Source organism: Mya arenaria, chromosome 5 (assembly GCF_026914265.1).
Source record: "Mya arenaria isolate MELC-2E11 chromosome 5, ASM2691426v1".
Taxonomy (NCBI): Eukaryota; Metazoa; Mollusca; class Bivalvia; order Myida; family Myidae; genus Mya; species Mya arenaria.
Genome location: NC_069126.1, coordinates 77,654,869 through 77,670,683, shown reverse-complemented (window position 1 = coordinate 77,670,683; position 15,815 = coordinate 77,654,869). Strand labels below are relative to the sequence as shown.

Sequence of the window (15,815 nt, the reverse complement as noted above, 5' to 3'; positions counted from 1 at the left end):
GGGTTCTAGCCGTCAGTGTCTTAGATATCACACGCCTAATAATTTGTCACACTGTATTAAGTCATAAAACAATCATTTTACATACACGTAAGCGAGTGCCTAACGAAAAAGGAAATTGATCGGGTATTCTTGTGTCTTACCCCATTCTGAAGGCATAGCCGCATCCAGGATGCACATGCGGCCGCCGACATCGCCGGCACAGATACACACGGACCCGGACGGTGTGGACACGCAGTCTTTTACTTGGCGGCACCCTGCATCCAAACAGCTTCCCATATCTAGGAAACATTAAGGATTCAGGACCACTTTACTCGCTAATTGAGTTTATAAAATTTAAATATCGCTAGGTTAACAATTAATTAAATTTTATTTCATTTAAGGTTACAATATATATAAATGGATTGTACTGACTGTTTAATTCTTTATGCATACATTTTACTAAACATTTAACTGTATAGATTTTCAAAAAGAAAATATGAAGAGTTTTAATTTGCAGCATTATATTATTGCAATTTTTAACGAATGTAAAACATAATGAGATTATATAACATTACTTAATGGATTATATTAGTTTGGTCGGTATAACTCACTTTCATGACAAAACTTTCCCCGGAAGTGCAGAGGGCATGCGCATTGGAAAACTCCGCTGGCGGTGCGGTCGAAGTCGGAACGACAGGTGGCGCCATTTTTACAAGGATATCGCTGGCAGGGGTCCGCCTCTGTTGAGAAATGAGTCAACGGTCACATTTTTGAAAACTATTACGAAGGCTATGTATTTAAGTGACTTACGCGAAGACCAAAACAAACAAATTAAAGTTCTGTACAACAGCTCAATTTCTACCTCCAGATCCATGGAATGGTGTAACAATTCCATTGGGCGGCTCTCTAGCGGGCTTCACCAGCGTATCCGTGTGGGATCCCGACAATTTTGGCGACTTAGGCTGAGGCTTGTATGTCGGGGATTTGGGATCCTGAATGCGAAACCGAAAGAATGATTAGTAACAATTAACGGATTCAAAAGTAATAGTTCTATAGATCTCAAAAGTCACTGTCACCTTAAGCAAGACCAAAACGTAACCTTTCCGATAACGGGAAAAGACAACCTTTGCTGGCATGTAATAATTTGTATGGTGGTACGTACCGCTGTGGTGACAATGGTAGTTGCGGTCGCTGGATGTGGCGGCCCTGTGGTGATTACAGCTGTGGTGGCAATGGTAGTTGTGAAATCTGGATGTGGCGGCACTGCTACTTGTACAGCTGTTGTGACAATGGAAGTTTCGGTGGCTGAAGGTGGCGGCCCTTTGATGGGTACAGCTGTAGTGGCGATGGCAGATGTTGATGACTCTGGGATCTGGTCAGCCGCTTGGACGGAGTTAAATAATCAGATAGTTACAAGGGATTTTTTATCCTTTATAGGTGGTACCGTAATAAGGCGACTTACAAATTCAACAAAATTGCAACATTTTCCAATAAGTTTCCCAAGAGTATGTCGAGAATGGAAGCATCATAGAATAGCTTAAAATTATATAATGTAATATGACTGAAAAATAGCTAAAGTCGCGAATATTTTCCTCAAGGCCTCCTGCAAAGCCTTGTTTGTGTCCGTTGTTTAACCTTTAGGTGCTCGCAAACGGATACTGGTAAGCAATACTGGTTTACCTGGGAAACGGACTTTTGGTACAAGTTATCAATACTTGTTAAACCTAGAAAACGATCCTGTTATACTAGTAAGAAATACTTGTTTAACCTAGGAAATAATTTATTTTAAAAATTGTTAGCAATACAAGCTTTACCTAAGAGACGGACTCGTTATATTAGTTACTGGTTTAACCTGGAAAACGGACCTGTTGTACAAGAGAGCAAATTTAGGTTTACCTAGGAAACGGACTCATTAAATTACATCTGGTTAGCAATAGTGGTTTACCTTAGGAAATTGTCCCGTTATAGCAGACAGCAATACTGGCTTCACCTGGGAAGCGGGTCCGTTTTACGTACATTCAATACTAGTTTTACCTTGGTAACGGACTCGTTACACCAGTTCTAAATAACGGACTCGTAACCCCAGTTCTCAATACTGGTTTTACCTTGGTAACGGACTCGTAACCCCAGTTCTCAATACTGGTTTTACCTTGGTAACGGACTCGTTACACCAGTTCTCAATACTGGTTTTACCTTGGTAACGGACTCGTTACCCCAGTTCTCAATACTGGTTTTACCTTGGTAACGATCTCGTTACACCAGTTCTCAATACTGGTTTTACCTTGGTAACGGACTCGTTACACCAGTTCTCAATACTGGCTTTACCTAACGGACTCGTAACACCAGTTCTCAATACTGGTTTTACCTTGGTAACGATCTCGTTACATCAGTTCTCAATACTGGTTTTACCTTGGTAACGGACTCGTAACCCCAGTTCTCAATACTGGTTTTACCTTGGTAACGGACTCGTTACACCAGTTCTCAATACTGGTTTTACCTTGGTAACGGACTCGTTACACCAGTTCTCAATACTGGTTTTACCTTGGTAACGGACTCGTTACACCAGTTCTCAATACTTGTTTTACCTTGGTAACGGACTCGTAACCCCAGTTCTCAATACTGGTTTTACCTTGGTAACGGACTCGTTACACCAGCTCTCAATACTGGTTTTACCTTGGTAACGGACTCGTTACACCAGTTCTCAATACTGGTTTTACCTTGGTAACGGACTCGTTACACCAGTTCTCAATACTGGTTTTACCTTGGTAACGGACTCGTTACACCAGTTCTCAATACTGGTTTTACCTAACGGACTCGTAACACCAGTTCTCAATACTGGTTTTACCTTGGAAACGGACTCGTTACACTGTTTATCAATACCGCTTTTACATTGGAAACGGACTCGTAACACTAATAATCAATACCGGTTTTACCTTGGTAACGGACTCGTTACACTACTCATCAATACCGATTTTACCTTGGACACGGACTCGTTACACTACTCATCAATACCGGTTTTACCTTGGACACGGACTCGTTACACTACTCATCAATACCGGTTTTACCTTGGACACGGACTCGTTACACTACTAATCAATACCGGTTTTACCTTGGAAACGGACTCGTTACACTACTCATCAATACCGGTTTTACCTTGGAAACGGACTCGTTACACTACTCATCAATACCGATTTTACCTTGGACACGGACTCGTTACACTACTCATCAATACCGGTTTTACCTTGGAAACGGACTCGTTACACTACTCATCAATACCGATTTTACCTTGGATACGGACTCGTTATACTACTCATCAATACCGGTTTTACCTTGAAAACGGACTCGTTACACTACTTATCAATACCGGTTTTACCTTGGAAACGGACTCGTTACACTACTTATCAATACCGGTTTTACCTTGGAAACGGACTCGTTACACTACTCATCAATACCGGTTTTACCTTGGAAACGGACTCGTTATACTACTCATCAATACTGGTTTTACCTTGGAAACGGACTCGTTACACTACTCATCAATACCGATTTTACCTTGGAAACGGATTCGTTACACTACTCATCAATACCGATTTTACCTTGGAAACGGACTCGTTACACTACTCATCAATACCGATTTTACCTTGGAAACGGACTCGTTACACTACTCATCAATACCGGTTTTACCTTGGAAACGGACTCGTTACACTACTCATCAATACCGGTTTTACCTTGGAAACGGACTCGTTACACTACTCATCAATACCGGTTTTACCTTGGAAATGGACTCGTTACACTACTCATCAATACCGGTTTTACCTTGGAAACGAACTCGTTACACTACTTGTCTTATCAATACTGGTTTTACCTTGGTAACGGACTCCTTATACTAGTTTAAAATTCTGGTTTTAAAATGCCTGGATAAAAACATATATGAAAAATGCATAATTTCGGAATTCTTTAAAGGGGTTTAAGGGTCTCTCGGGAAACAGAAACATAGAAAGCAGTAAACATCACATGTATTAGGTATTGATTGAAGTACAGTTAAGTAATGAGTTCCAAACCGGGGGTAGTTCCGAATCAATTAAGTTCAAAAGTTCAGTGAATGACTTGCAATTGTAGATGGGTCTTACTTGTCTGGTTTGGATGTCTCTATCGGATTCGTTTGGTTCTAGCTTCCACAGTATGATGACAGATGAAAATCAGGCGAACCTGTGGGACATGGACCATGGGATTTTTTAAGATCAATGCTAGATGATAGAGATACTGTCAATGCTGCAACTAGTGGTAAGTATGTACCAAATACATATCTATGGCAAGAGCAACATGAAGTTGGTGGTTGTACGGTGCTTCGGATCCATGTCACTTTATTATCAAGCCTTTGGTGTCTTACTGTAATACAACTGTTGACAATTTGAAAAACACTGCTACTAAATGGCAGCTGACAGTGCTATGACTATTTTCATTATTAGGCTTAGACTTAAGCTCAAGACTTTTGTAACAGACCACAAAAAACTAGAACTGTAAGCCAAAGGCTAACGAATACCCCCCAACCCTTCCCTGTCTAGGTTGTTTGCCCTGGCCTTAGTTATGGTATCATTAGAAAGCACAAGGCAATACATTTATTTAGTTTATTTAGAATACCTATTACATTGAAAAATGACAAAGGAGTAGGCCACCAAAGCGAATATTACCCCACTCCCACCCACCTCAGGGGAGATAACAAACCTGTTTCTCTCATATTCACCATAAAGGGGTCATGATGAAAAATGACAAAGGAGTAGGCCACCAAAGCGAATATTACCCCACTCCCACCCACCTCAGGGGAGATAACAAACCTGTTTCTCTCATTTTCACCATAAAGGGGTCATGACTCCTGACAGGATATTCCAAAATGAAGGTGGACGGGTGAATTTGACAGTCTGCCAACCCAATTTCTGTTTACCCACCCCCACCACCTCCCCCCCACACATGAGTACCAAGGAAATAATACAGGTGCACAAAATCACATATACAAAGGTTCACATCATGGTCATGGATAGATGAAAGTTTGAGAAAAATATATTGAAAAATGACAAAGGAGTAGGCCACCAAAGCGAATATTGTAACAAATTTAAGGCCTGTATGCACCTAACTTCAGGACTTTTGATGGTCTTTTTAAGGACAAAATCAATTAAAGGTCTTTTTAAGGCCATGCAAACATTCTGATTAATACAGGTGCACCAAATCACATATTCAACAGTTCATATCATGGTCATTGACATCTGAAAGTTTGAAAAAGATTTATAGAAAAAATGAGAAAAAATGACCAAGGATTAGGCTAGACAAAGCTGTATAATTTTTGCCTATTTTAACTTATTCAGGGGCCATAATTGGAGACATGATCATGTGATTCCAACCACAATCACAGGGGCAAATGTTCTCACCATGGCTAAAAGTTTGAAAAAGATTCATTCAAAAATGACGAAGGAGTAGGACGAACAAAACTAATTTTACCCAATTTAACTCATTAAGGGGCCACAACTCCACTCAGGATCATGTGACTCCCACCAAATTCATGGAGGCAAAGGTTTACATCATGGCCATTAATATTTGAAAGTTTGAAAAAGATTTGCTCAATAGCTTCAAAGAAGAATCCTGGACAAAGCTAATTTTGCCCAATTTAACTCATTAAGGGGCCACAACTCCACTCAGGATCATGCGACCAAATCCACGGAGGCACAGGTTTACATCATGGTCATTAATATTTGAAAGTTTGAAAAAGATTTGTTCAATAACGACAAAGATGAATCCCGGACAAAAAAAACGGACGGACAGACGGACAGACGGACAGACAGACGGACAGACGGACAACCCGATTCCAGTATACCCCCCCCCCAAACTTTGTTTTGGGGGGTATAAAAACAACTGAGTCCATGTGCAGTTGAACATCATATTCAAAAGTACCCGATTTTAATGAAAATCAGTCTCTGAAACATACCTTGAATAATTTTTAACTTAAAAATAAGTTCATGTTAGAGTGTGTAATAGTTTGTGTATATTAACAGTAAAACATGTGTAGTATATAGCACACATATGAAAGGAAAGACTCCTATCAACTGGAAAACTCATTGAAGCCCCATAAGAACTATATTGCTTAATAATTATATAAATAAGATACTACAGGGGAGGGAATTCAGATGTACATTACATAAATAATTCAGTGCGGTTTTCTCCCTTCTGTCTGCACTGCTCTAGCAGTGAAATTAGCTAAATGGATTACATATATACACAGTAGCATTGTATGTAAAATGGAAGAAAATATAGCCTATATCATTATCCATTATTATATACCTCAGATTGTGCAAACGTATATTGGCGTTCATCAACCCCTGCGTATGTAAGTCATATGCTATGAACATTCTAATGATTTCCATAAAGAGTTGTTATGGATAATTGGTTTAAATATGTACATTTGTAAAAACATTTGTAAATATTTTGTTTTACTCTCTTTGTTTAAGCTATGATCTGAATAGAAATTATCTTCTTTTACTACAATTGTTAAAATTAAAGCTAATAAGCATTATAGAATTACACACTACTATAAAAAATTAGTTGAATCTGAAAACCACCTTGTGCTATGATGCCCGATATATTCTGCTGCTCATGGAATACACTGGATCAGTATGGTGTGTGGGCTGGGTTGTGGGTTGGTTTTGAGTAGTGAGTGAGTGGACGGGCAGGCTTGAGAGCGAGCGGACGATGCCATGCTATCATTCATTTAATCTTTATTGAATATCACATAGAAGGAATCATCACTCAAGCCGTTCAGCACTTTTAGTGCTTTGAATTTGCCTGGTATTAAAGCCGTACTTGCTTATGTTTATAATATAGTATGCTTATCAGCAATGTTTAAGATATAATTATTTCATCTTTAAATCTTTATTTCATACATTGTCTTACCAACAGTTTTCAATTTTACGAAATTGGTTGCATTTTTTTATTCATTCACAGAATCTGTATTTAATTTTTGGGGAAAATGAAGGTTTCAACAAAAAAATGAATATTTCAAAATATTAAATGAGTCATTCATGTGTTTGACAGTTGATGGGTTATCGAAAGCTCACCATGAATCATTGATGTGGGTGTAATGAAATCTAGCCCACAGGTATCTAAACATGTATAGATTAATTCATATGTCCCTCAGAATAATAATGCAGCTATGGGTTTGTCGTTAGTGACCCAGAATCCTTTACGCGACTGTATTTATATAATAATAAAAATAACCTTTTCATTGATACGCTGTTTATAGTTGTTCCTTACTGTATGTTGTATCATGATCATTGTAGGTATGTTTTTGTAGATCTCTGTAATTCAAACTAACATCTATTTTTACAGCAGGCATTCTACTGTAGATTATATGAACTATTTGGCTTAAAAATAACTCTTGACATTAATGCGTCCGTGGGCTTACCTATATTTCTGGTATTAAACCGTTTATGATGGTGTATCTTCGTGTGTACAATTGTTAAAAGGGTAAAGAAGATAAACAAACTTATTTTGGTCGCCATTTTGATTTCATCAATGTGTTACGTCATGAAAATGACGTCAGATTGTTCGCTTATAATTTTAATCGATTAATTAAATGTGTTTATGCTTTGACTGGATTACCTGTCCCTGAATGTTTCATCATTGGCAATAGTGCATCTTCAATACGTGTACTTTATGATATTCCGATCTTAAAAACGAGTACACTTATCCCCGGTTTATAAATATTATAGTAAAGACATACTTCAACATTATTTGTAGTTGGTTGATATTCTTAGGTTCCTTCGATTTCTCTACAAATCTAAAAACAAAATAAACAGACCCGACGCTTCATCCAGTACTGGTTGAGTTTGTAAATCCGAACAGTCTATAATTACCGAACACCTGTTAAATCACACATTTGTTTACCTCGATCACCAATTGAATTGAAGATGTATCCAAATTAACTGAACTGAAAAGCTCTTGACTTGAATTAGAGCTATAACCGATTAAATGGGAGACCTCTCTAATTAAATTGGACATATCACCAAATCAAAGTTATATATTGCGTTCTTTTGTTCAATTTAGCCAAATGAATGCTTTCAACAATTGAGAGCTCATTAATAGAATATATAGAGATATCTATATTAATAGAATATATAGAGAGATCTATATTAATAGAATGTATAGAGATATCTATGTTAATAGAATATATAGAGAGATCTATATTAATAGAATAGAGAGAGAGATCTATATTAATAGAATATATAGAGAGATCTATGTTAATAGAATAGAGAGAGAGATCTATATTAATAGAATATATAGAGATATCTATGTTAATAGAATAGAGAGAGATCTATATTAATAGAATAGAGAGAGAGAGATCTATGTTAATAGAATAGAGAGAGATCTATATTATTAGTATATATAGAGAGATCTATATTAATAGAATATATAGAGAGATCTATATTAATAGAATATATAGAGATATCTATATTAATAGAATATATAGAGAGATCTATCTTCAAATCAATTATTGATAAGTACTGATATGTTAGAACTGGCGATATCTACCATCCATTTTCCCTCATTAACTGAATTAGAGCTCTCTTTTCTTCAATTTGATTTGAACATTTAACTAGTGAGAACAACAATTGATGTCATGCTGGCAATATTTATATAATGATAGTAGCACATAATATAAGACTTCTTCAAATGGATTAAAGAGATCTTCAAATCAGTTGAAGGGGTCTCTTACTATTCAAGGAGCTCTCTAATTAGTTGAAAAGCTTTTAAAATATTTGAATTAATTTAGATTTTGCGTTCCATACGAGTCGCATATAATTTGTTAAGCAAGACTGACGTGATCGAAGGTCCCTTTCAAAGTGGTAAATCTTATACTATCTGTTAATCAAAACTTACACATTTTTAAAACAAAATAATAATACATTTATGTCCATATCAAACAAATAACAAAATTACATCGAACTGTGTTAAAACCTTAAGTTAAAACCAGTAGTAACAATGCATATTAAAAAAAAAATATATAACATATATTTAAAAACAAATTATTTACACTAATTCTATACACGTTATCCGATACATACTCGTATATATACACAGCGTCTGCAAATGTCACTGGGCTTCTTTTTGGGTCAACAAATAGTTCTCATAACAGTCCAGGTCGTCAATCGAGTTGACCTCTTTCCTCCCGACAGTGGGTGTGCTGGAATTCTCGTACGCGTCAAGGTCATCGATGGTAGCAACGTCCTTGACCATTTCTTTAGTCCTTAACAGTTGCGTTTGCTCCGCCTCCATGTTGGTAGTGGTCTTCTTATTGCTGTTTTTCTGGAGTCTGAATCGTCCTTTTTGTCTCTTCGGCGGAATGTCGTAAGTCTCGACTCTTGCTCTAGGGTCATCATAATTGTCACCGCGTTGGCTCCTTACTCCATGAACCTTCATCTTGTGTCCCGGAAGCGCTGGTGTCGCGGCATCTTCTTGGGAACGGCCGTTCGCTTTTTTAACAATATTTGCGGTCTTCTGTTTAACAGGACGTGTGTTTTCGTACATTTCCTGATCCGGCGCGGGGAAGCCGGCCACATGGAGGCGGCCGTTCTCAAGGGTGAGGTCTGTACATTGAGGGTTGTAGTCCTCATACCCGTCCAGTTCCTTGGGTACAAACAGACGATAAAGCGGTCAAAACAAAAATAAACAATTATTCTCTTTAACAGCAAACATTTTTAATTAGTTTGTTTTCAATTGATGACACGCATTAGAACGAATAACCAGACGTAAAAATATTCTCTAATGAATCAATGATTATTTCCTAAAACAAAAACAAAGAAACACGTTTAAATGACTAAAATACTTGTGCTTGTTCCAAAATACAAGTACTTGATATTAACATCTACACACGTTTATCAAACGACGGAATCAAGGAATACAACCTGCAGCGCGTCTCCCTCCTTATTGAGCCCGTCCATGCTGTGGTAGGGTTTAAGGGGCGCCTGGGAATCCCGACCCCGCAAGTCACTCATCATCCGGGTTTTACACTGTCGCACCACGTCATTCTGTAGGGTAGAGTAGCTCTTCTCGTATTCTCCCTGAAAGAAGTCATTTTTGCAGTGTGTTGCATGCGCTTGCCATCTCCATATGTGTATTAAACTATATGAACACATAATTAATATATCTCTTAGGTTGACAAAAAAGTAGTCAATAGAACAATGTACAGTAGATGTTAATCCTAGCATTCGTTTGTAGAGTGACATGGCATTAAGCTAGTCATCTCAAAATTATTGTAAATCATTTTGAAGAAAGAATTTTTTTAAAGATTATGCAATGGATTATGTACATTTGATCTATAATGACAGTTTCACAAATGAAACCCATCAACTAATCTGCCATTTCCTCAAAAATAAATAAGACACTTCCTAACTAAGATAAATAGTTTGCAGGATACTCGTTACCTCGCTGAGGGCGGTTTTTGTGAACCCGGAACTCTGCACGGATGGCCGGCTCATATCCCGGCGGGTCTCAGCTTCCGACCGAGAACTGAGCGTCGTCTTTCTGGAATTTACCAAGAGCTTAAGGCATCATCATCATCATCATCATCATCATCATCATCACCATCATCATCATTTCAGCAGATCACGCACTCTTTATCAAGTCTGTACGTTACCTATCGTTGTATCTGCGGCGACTCTTCCTGTACTGTTGTCTAAGGCGAAAGCGGCGGAGAACGTAGCGGCCGCCGAACCCCACAAGGAGCACCACCAGCAACGCCGCCAACCCGCCAACCACACCAACTACCAGACCGGGGCGAGCAGTGTCCTCGTTGTCTGCATTGCTTTCTCTGTCTGTAGACAAAGCATATTCAAAAATGTAGTTATATGTTGAAGACATGTATCTTTAGGGCAAAATTATACAGGCTTACCCAAAGTTTTTGTTAATACAGCATTTACATTAGATGTATAGCATAATATGTTATTAGGATAGTAAATAAATATGTGTTGCTATTTAATATTGCTTCATGTTTGATACATTTATACGTAACATGTTATTCTTCTATTCACACGTTTCAGAATGGGTTTAATAATGTATAGATAACTGTTAAGTTGATGATGACCAGTCTTTGTTATGTACCTTTTGGGTGTTCATCTACAGGGACGCTCTTGTTGCCATGGTCGCCATGGCCCGTTACCACGGAAACTGGTTCCGACAGACGGGTAAGGGTCGGAGAATACTTATCCGGGTCTGTTAAGTACAGAAATATAATATATTGTTAAATCATATAGATTAATAGTCGTGAACAAGAACAAAAACATAATGGATTAAAAAGGTTGAATTCAATTAATATATATCTCGATGCCGATGTGTACATAACCCCCAATGCCACGTGGCTAATTTTAAACTTGGTAAAAGAATATTAATTATATATGAAAGTAGCAACAGTATTTGTTTCATAAATAATCCTCTTATGGTAAGGTTCAGGCGGAAGTTTTTCTAATAAACAGTTCCATTCCAGTCCACCTACCCCTGACACAGAAAAATGAATGCTTGCTGGAGCAGTTGTCCACCCGGTCGGCGAACGATCCGTCCGTCTGTCTCTCCAGTCCAATACACAGATCGGATTCTAAAAGACAAAAACAAAATCGCGTCTACAAAACACGTTTTAAAACACTTCATGTCTGTCCAATGTAGAGCAATTTTCTGCGGCCTTTGTTCACGAAAACGCGGTGAGACTACAATGACTTACCAGTCTCCGGGAGGATATTGTTCCTGTACTTCTGTAGCCAGACGGGCATCTCATCCTTCAGCAAGCCGACGATGCGCTGTACACTTGACGGCTCTATGGCCTGCCAGGTACCCATAGACCCGCAAGTCCCGGCCGCCTCCCGCCAGCTGATCCGCGCACCACCAGTCCCACACAGAGAATAACCTTGATCATATGATTCACCTTAATTGTATCCGAGTTCATTGGCTAAGACAGGGTGAACATTGTTTTATTGTGTTGCATCAGAAATCACAGTTGTATGAAAATTACGAAAATCCTATAATTCGGTATTTCTAAAGAAGTTATAACAGTAATACTTTCTTGCGGGTCCGGCAAATACATGTATTTTTCAAAAAACAATGACAATATTGGCGAACTATTTGTGAGATAAGAATTATTTGTTCGATGGACAGTAAAAGCTGCACTCTTACAGATGGGCAGTTTTGATTTTTCGTCTAAAAATTGAGCCAATGTTTGCGTTATTGTCTAAGAACCAGTGAAATATGCCTGCCGACAAAAGATCAGATTGCAATTTTTAACATATACATTCCAAAAATATAGTTTATGCTGAAAAGCTCGTTTTTTTTAAAGCGTTCGTAACGCCTTTAGCTATAAAATATTAGCAATAAAATTTTCAATACTGTGATCTGATATGTTGTCACCAGTATTTTATCAATGGTTTCCAGTTTAAGCAAAATTGTGTTCATCCAAGATTTTTTTTAAAAGTTGTGAAAATGGTCAATCTATGAGAGTGCAGCTTTAAAACATAGAAACAAACTTACGTTTTCCGTCAAAACACAGACAGTCCTGAAGGGTCAGATTCTGAAATGCGTACGCCAGCCGCAGGTACTTTCGACCTATAAACAGCCGGATAACAAACATAATCAAGCAAATCCGCCTCATTGAAACTAATATATAAGTCCTGTGTTATCCGTTTATGCATGCGCGAAATAAAATCGATTAATGCATTTAGTAAATTCATTGATTCAATCCCGAACAAAACGGGGGTAAAAGCAGGGTCCAGGGGCTTAGACCTCTTTTGAAAATGTGTTTTAACGGTTTTTGAAGGAAATGTCCAAGCAGAAACAAACTTAACAACTGAACAAAAGTCTGAAGCTTAAAGCGCTCTGAATCAGGGTTAAACCTGAATTTTAGGCACCCTTGTCAATTTATCTTCACATGATTTACTAACATATTCAATGTTTTCAGAGAATGAAACTTACTATATGTAAAGTTAATGGTTAGCTGCTTGGCGTTGATCCACACAAAGTCCCCGGGTTGCATAGTCTCCTTCAACTGGTCTTGAAACAGTGGTCGGTCGGAGAGTTCGGGTAGCAGAAGGCTGTCCGTCACCTTGCACACATTCAGGGCAGTGTGCCACGTTTCCGGCATTGACACATGGAACGCCCTGGGCCCTAAGTGTATGTTCAAGTATATTTAAGTACACACAAACATGAAATTACAAAGTGTGATAATAACATACGCGTAAACAGAGTTCCATCTGGGTCCTGAAAAGTTGTCGCCACTTTTCCGCCAGGAGTTAAGGGGGCCGCGATAGGCCCCCTTACCGGTCTAGGGGCAGCGCCCTTGTAAAGGTTTTGAGGGGCGAAGTCCCCCTAAAGCTCCTTGGGTTTAAGCATTTTAAGAGTCTTAGATTGCATTTAATTTCCAAAAGGATTCAAGTCGTTGGTTTACGGATGGTATGCGGTTCTCCATTGACAACTTCAGGCGTAATGCCATTAAGTTATCAGCAAAGAATAAAATTAATAATCAATGATATATTTTACAGTGAAACGGTTAGTTAATAAAAGAGTGGTTGGTGTATTAAAAAACTTTGAAAACGGTCATAATAGTTATCTCAAAAGAAGCTCACCGTGATCCTGTTGTAAGGTTACTGTTATGTTCCATAGTATCACGATAAGTATAATTCTGGTGAAATTTTGCATTTTTACAAGATCGGGTTAACAAGGCAAGCCATTGAGTAGTTATTACCACTATCACATGTTAAGAATGCCGACTGGGCATAGTCCAGATTGGTTTAATAGCCAGTGTGTAGAAGGAGGAAGTATATTGCCAAGTGCATTGAAAACGAGGTAAATATTGTTGAGATTGTCCTGACATGAAAGCGATAGTTCAAAGAATAAATAAGTACTTCAAACTCGTTGTCAACATCAAAGAATGGTTCTTTAAAAATGAATCGTTTAAAGTTACAATTTTCAAAAAGAGCGCACCGGAGCGAAAGCTTAAGCCCGTATGTTGTTGTTTTTATCAGTGAAACAAAGGGCATAATTCGTCACTCATTCAAGCCAGAGTTATGGGCCTTGCTATACACTTAACGTGTAACAACGTGTGTTTCATATGATATCTTAAACGGTTTTTGAGTCATGACGAAGGTTAACGCTTTTTCTATCACAATGCCCTGTCGACGACACCGACACCAGCGCTATCACAATGCCCCGATACCAGCGCGCTCATGGTGGCCAGACGACAACACCGACACAAGCGCCAACGCAATGCCACGACGACGACACCGTCACCAGCGCACACACAATGCCACGACGACGACACCCAAACAAGCGCTACCACAGTGCCACGACGACGACACCGGCAACAGCGCTCACACATTGCACCGACGAAGACCTCGACACTAGCGCTCACACAATGCCCCGACGACGACACCGACACCAGCGCTCTCACAATGCCCTGACGACGACACCGTCACCAGCGCACACACAATGCCCTGACGACGACACCGTCACCAGCACTCACCCAATGCCCTGACGATAACACCGTCACCAGCACTATCACAATGCCCTGACGATGACACCGTCACCAGCGCACACACAATCCCCTGACGACGACACCGTCACCAGCACTCACCCAATGCCCTGACGATAACACCGTCACCAGCACTATCACAATGCCCTGACGATGATACTGTCACTAGCGCTATCACAATGTCGCGACGACGACACCGACACCAGCGCTAACACAATGCCCTGACGATGACACCATCACCAGCGCTATCACAATGCCCCGACGACGACGACACCGACACCTGCGCTATCACAATGCCCCGACGACACCATCACCAGCGCTATCACAATGCCACGACGACGACACCGACACCAGCGCTATCACACTGCCCCGACGACGTTACCGACACCAGCGATATCACAACGCCCCGACGACGACACCGACACCAGCGCTCTTACAATGCCCCGACGACGACATCGTTACCAGCTTTATCACAATGTCGCGACGACGACACCGACACCCGCGCTATCACAATGCCCTGACGATGACACCATCACCAGCGCTATCACAATGCCACGACGACGAAACCGACACCAGCGCTATCACAATGCCCTGACGACGACACCATCACCAGCGTTATCACAATGCCCCGACGACAACACCGACACCAGCGCTATCACACTGCCCCGACGACGTCACTGACACCAGCGATATCATAATGCCCCGACGACGACACCAACACCAGCGCTCTTACAATGACCCGACGACAACACCGTTATCAGCGTTATCACAATAACCCGACGAGGACACCGAAACCGCTATATCAACATCCCGAAGACGACATCGACACAAGCGCTATCACAATGCCCTGACGACGACACCGTCAGCAGCGCTATCACAATGCCCTGACGACGACACCTACACCAGCGCTCTCATAATACCCTGACTTTTTTTCTTCGAAAAACAGACGGGTTAAAATGTGCACAAGAGCGCGACAAGCGCCTTTTAAGGCTTATCTGTGTTCGTAGGTAGTCAATAAAATACTAGTTACTTGAGACAAATTTTCGGCAGAAAAATCGGGCCTGTTGTTGCGCACTGTCAATAAGAACATGAGCACAGTGTGATTATATTCCTTTCAAATATTTCCACATGTTATGTTCGGCATCTACGCTGGCAACGATGACAGAAATACCAGGACAAAATATGATATTTTCTTCATAGAAGAATTGAATATGTAACTTTAATTGATATCTAGAGGGCCATCCAATTGTAGCAAGTGTTACTAAACAGCACTAGAACACCGGTT

The 15,815-nt window shown here is 39.7% G+C and overlaps 1 protein-coding gene across 1 annotated transcript; it reads right to left on the bottom strand.

Moving 5' to 3' along the window:
* Positions 1–8,904: 8,904 nt before the first annotated feature.
* On the bottom strand, positions 8,905–13,790 carry LOC128234925 (uncharacterized). The gene is made up of 10 exons (XM_052949545.1): positions 13,626–13,790; positions 12,976–13,167; positions 12,535–12,609; positions 11,735–11,917; positions 11,513–11,611; positions 11,122–11,232; positions 10,658–10,835; positions 10,446–10,545; positions 9,927–10,082; positions 8,905–9,648 (listed from the first exon to the last, which is right to left on the bottom strand). Exons 1-10 carry the CDS (start codon positions 13,696–13,698, stop codon positions 9,115–9,117), a joined length of 1,701 nt encoding a protein of 566 aa, XP_052805505.1. The 5' UTR covers positions 13,699–13,790; the 3' UTR covers positions 8,905–9,114.
* Positions 13,791–15,815: the final 2,025 nt, after the last annotated feature.

Bases quoted from the DNA above. Each gene is read 5' to 3' on its own strand.
- LOC128234925 (XM_052949545.1), bottom strand. From the start codon at position 13,698: ATGCAAAATTTCACCAGAATTATACTTATCGTGATACTATGGAACATA. The intron at 10,546-10,657 runs GTAACGTACAGA...GGTAAATTCCAG, and splicing joins CGCCGCAGATACAACGATAG to AAAGACGACGCTCAGTTCTC. The intron at 9,649-9,926 runs GTTGTATTCCTT...TTTGTACCCAAG, and splicing joins AGGAGGGAGACGCGCTGCAG to GAACTGGACGGGTATGAGGA.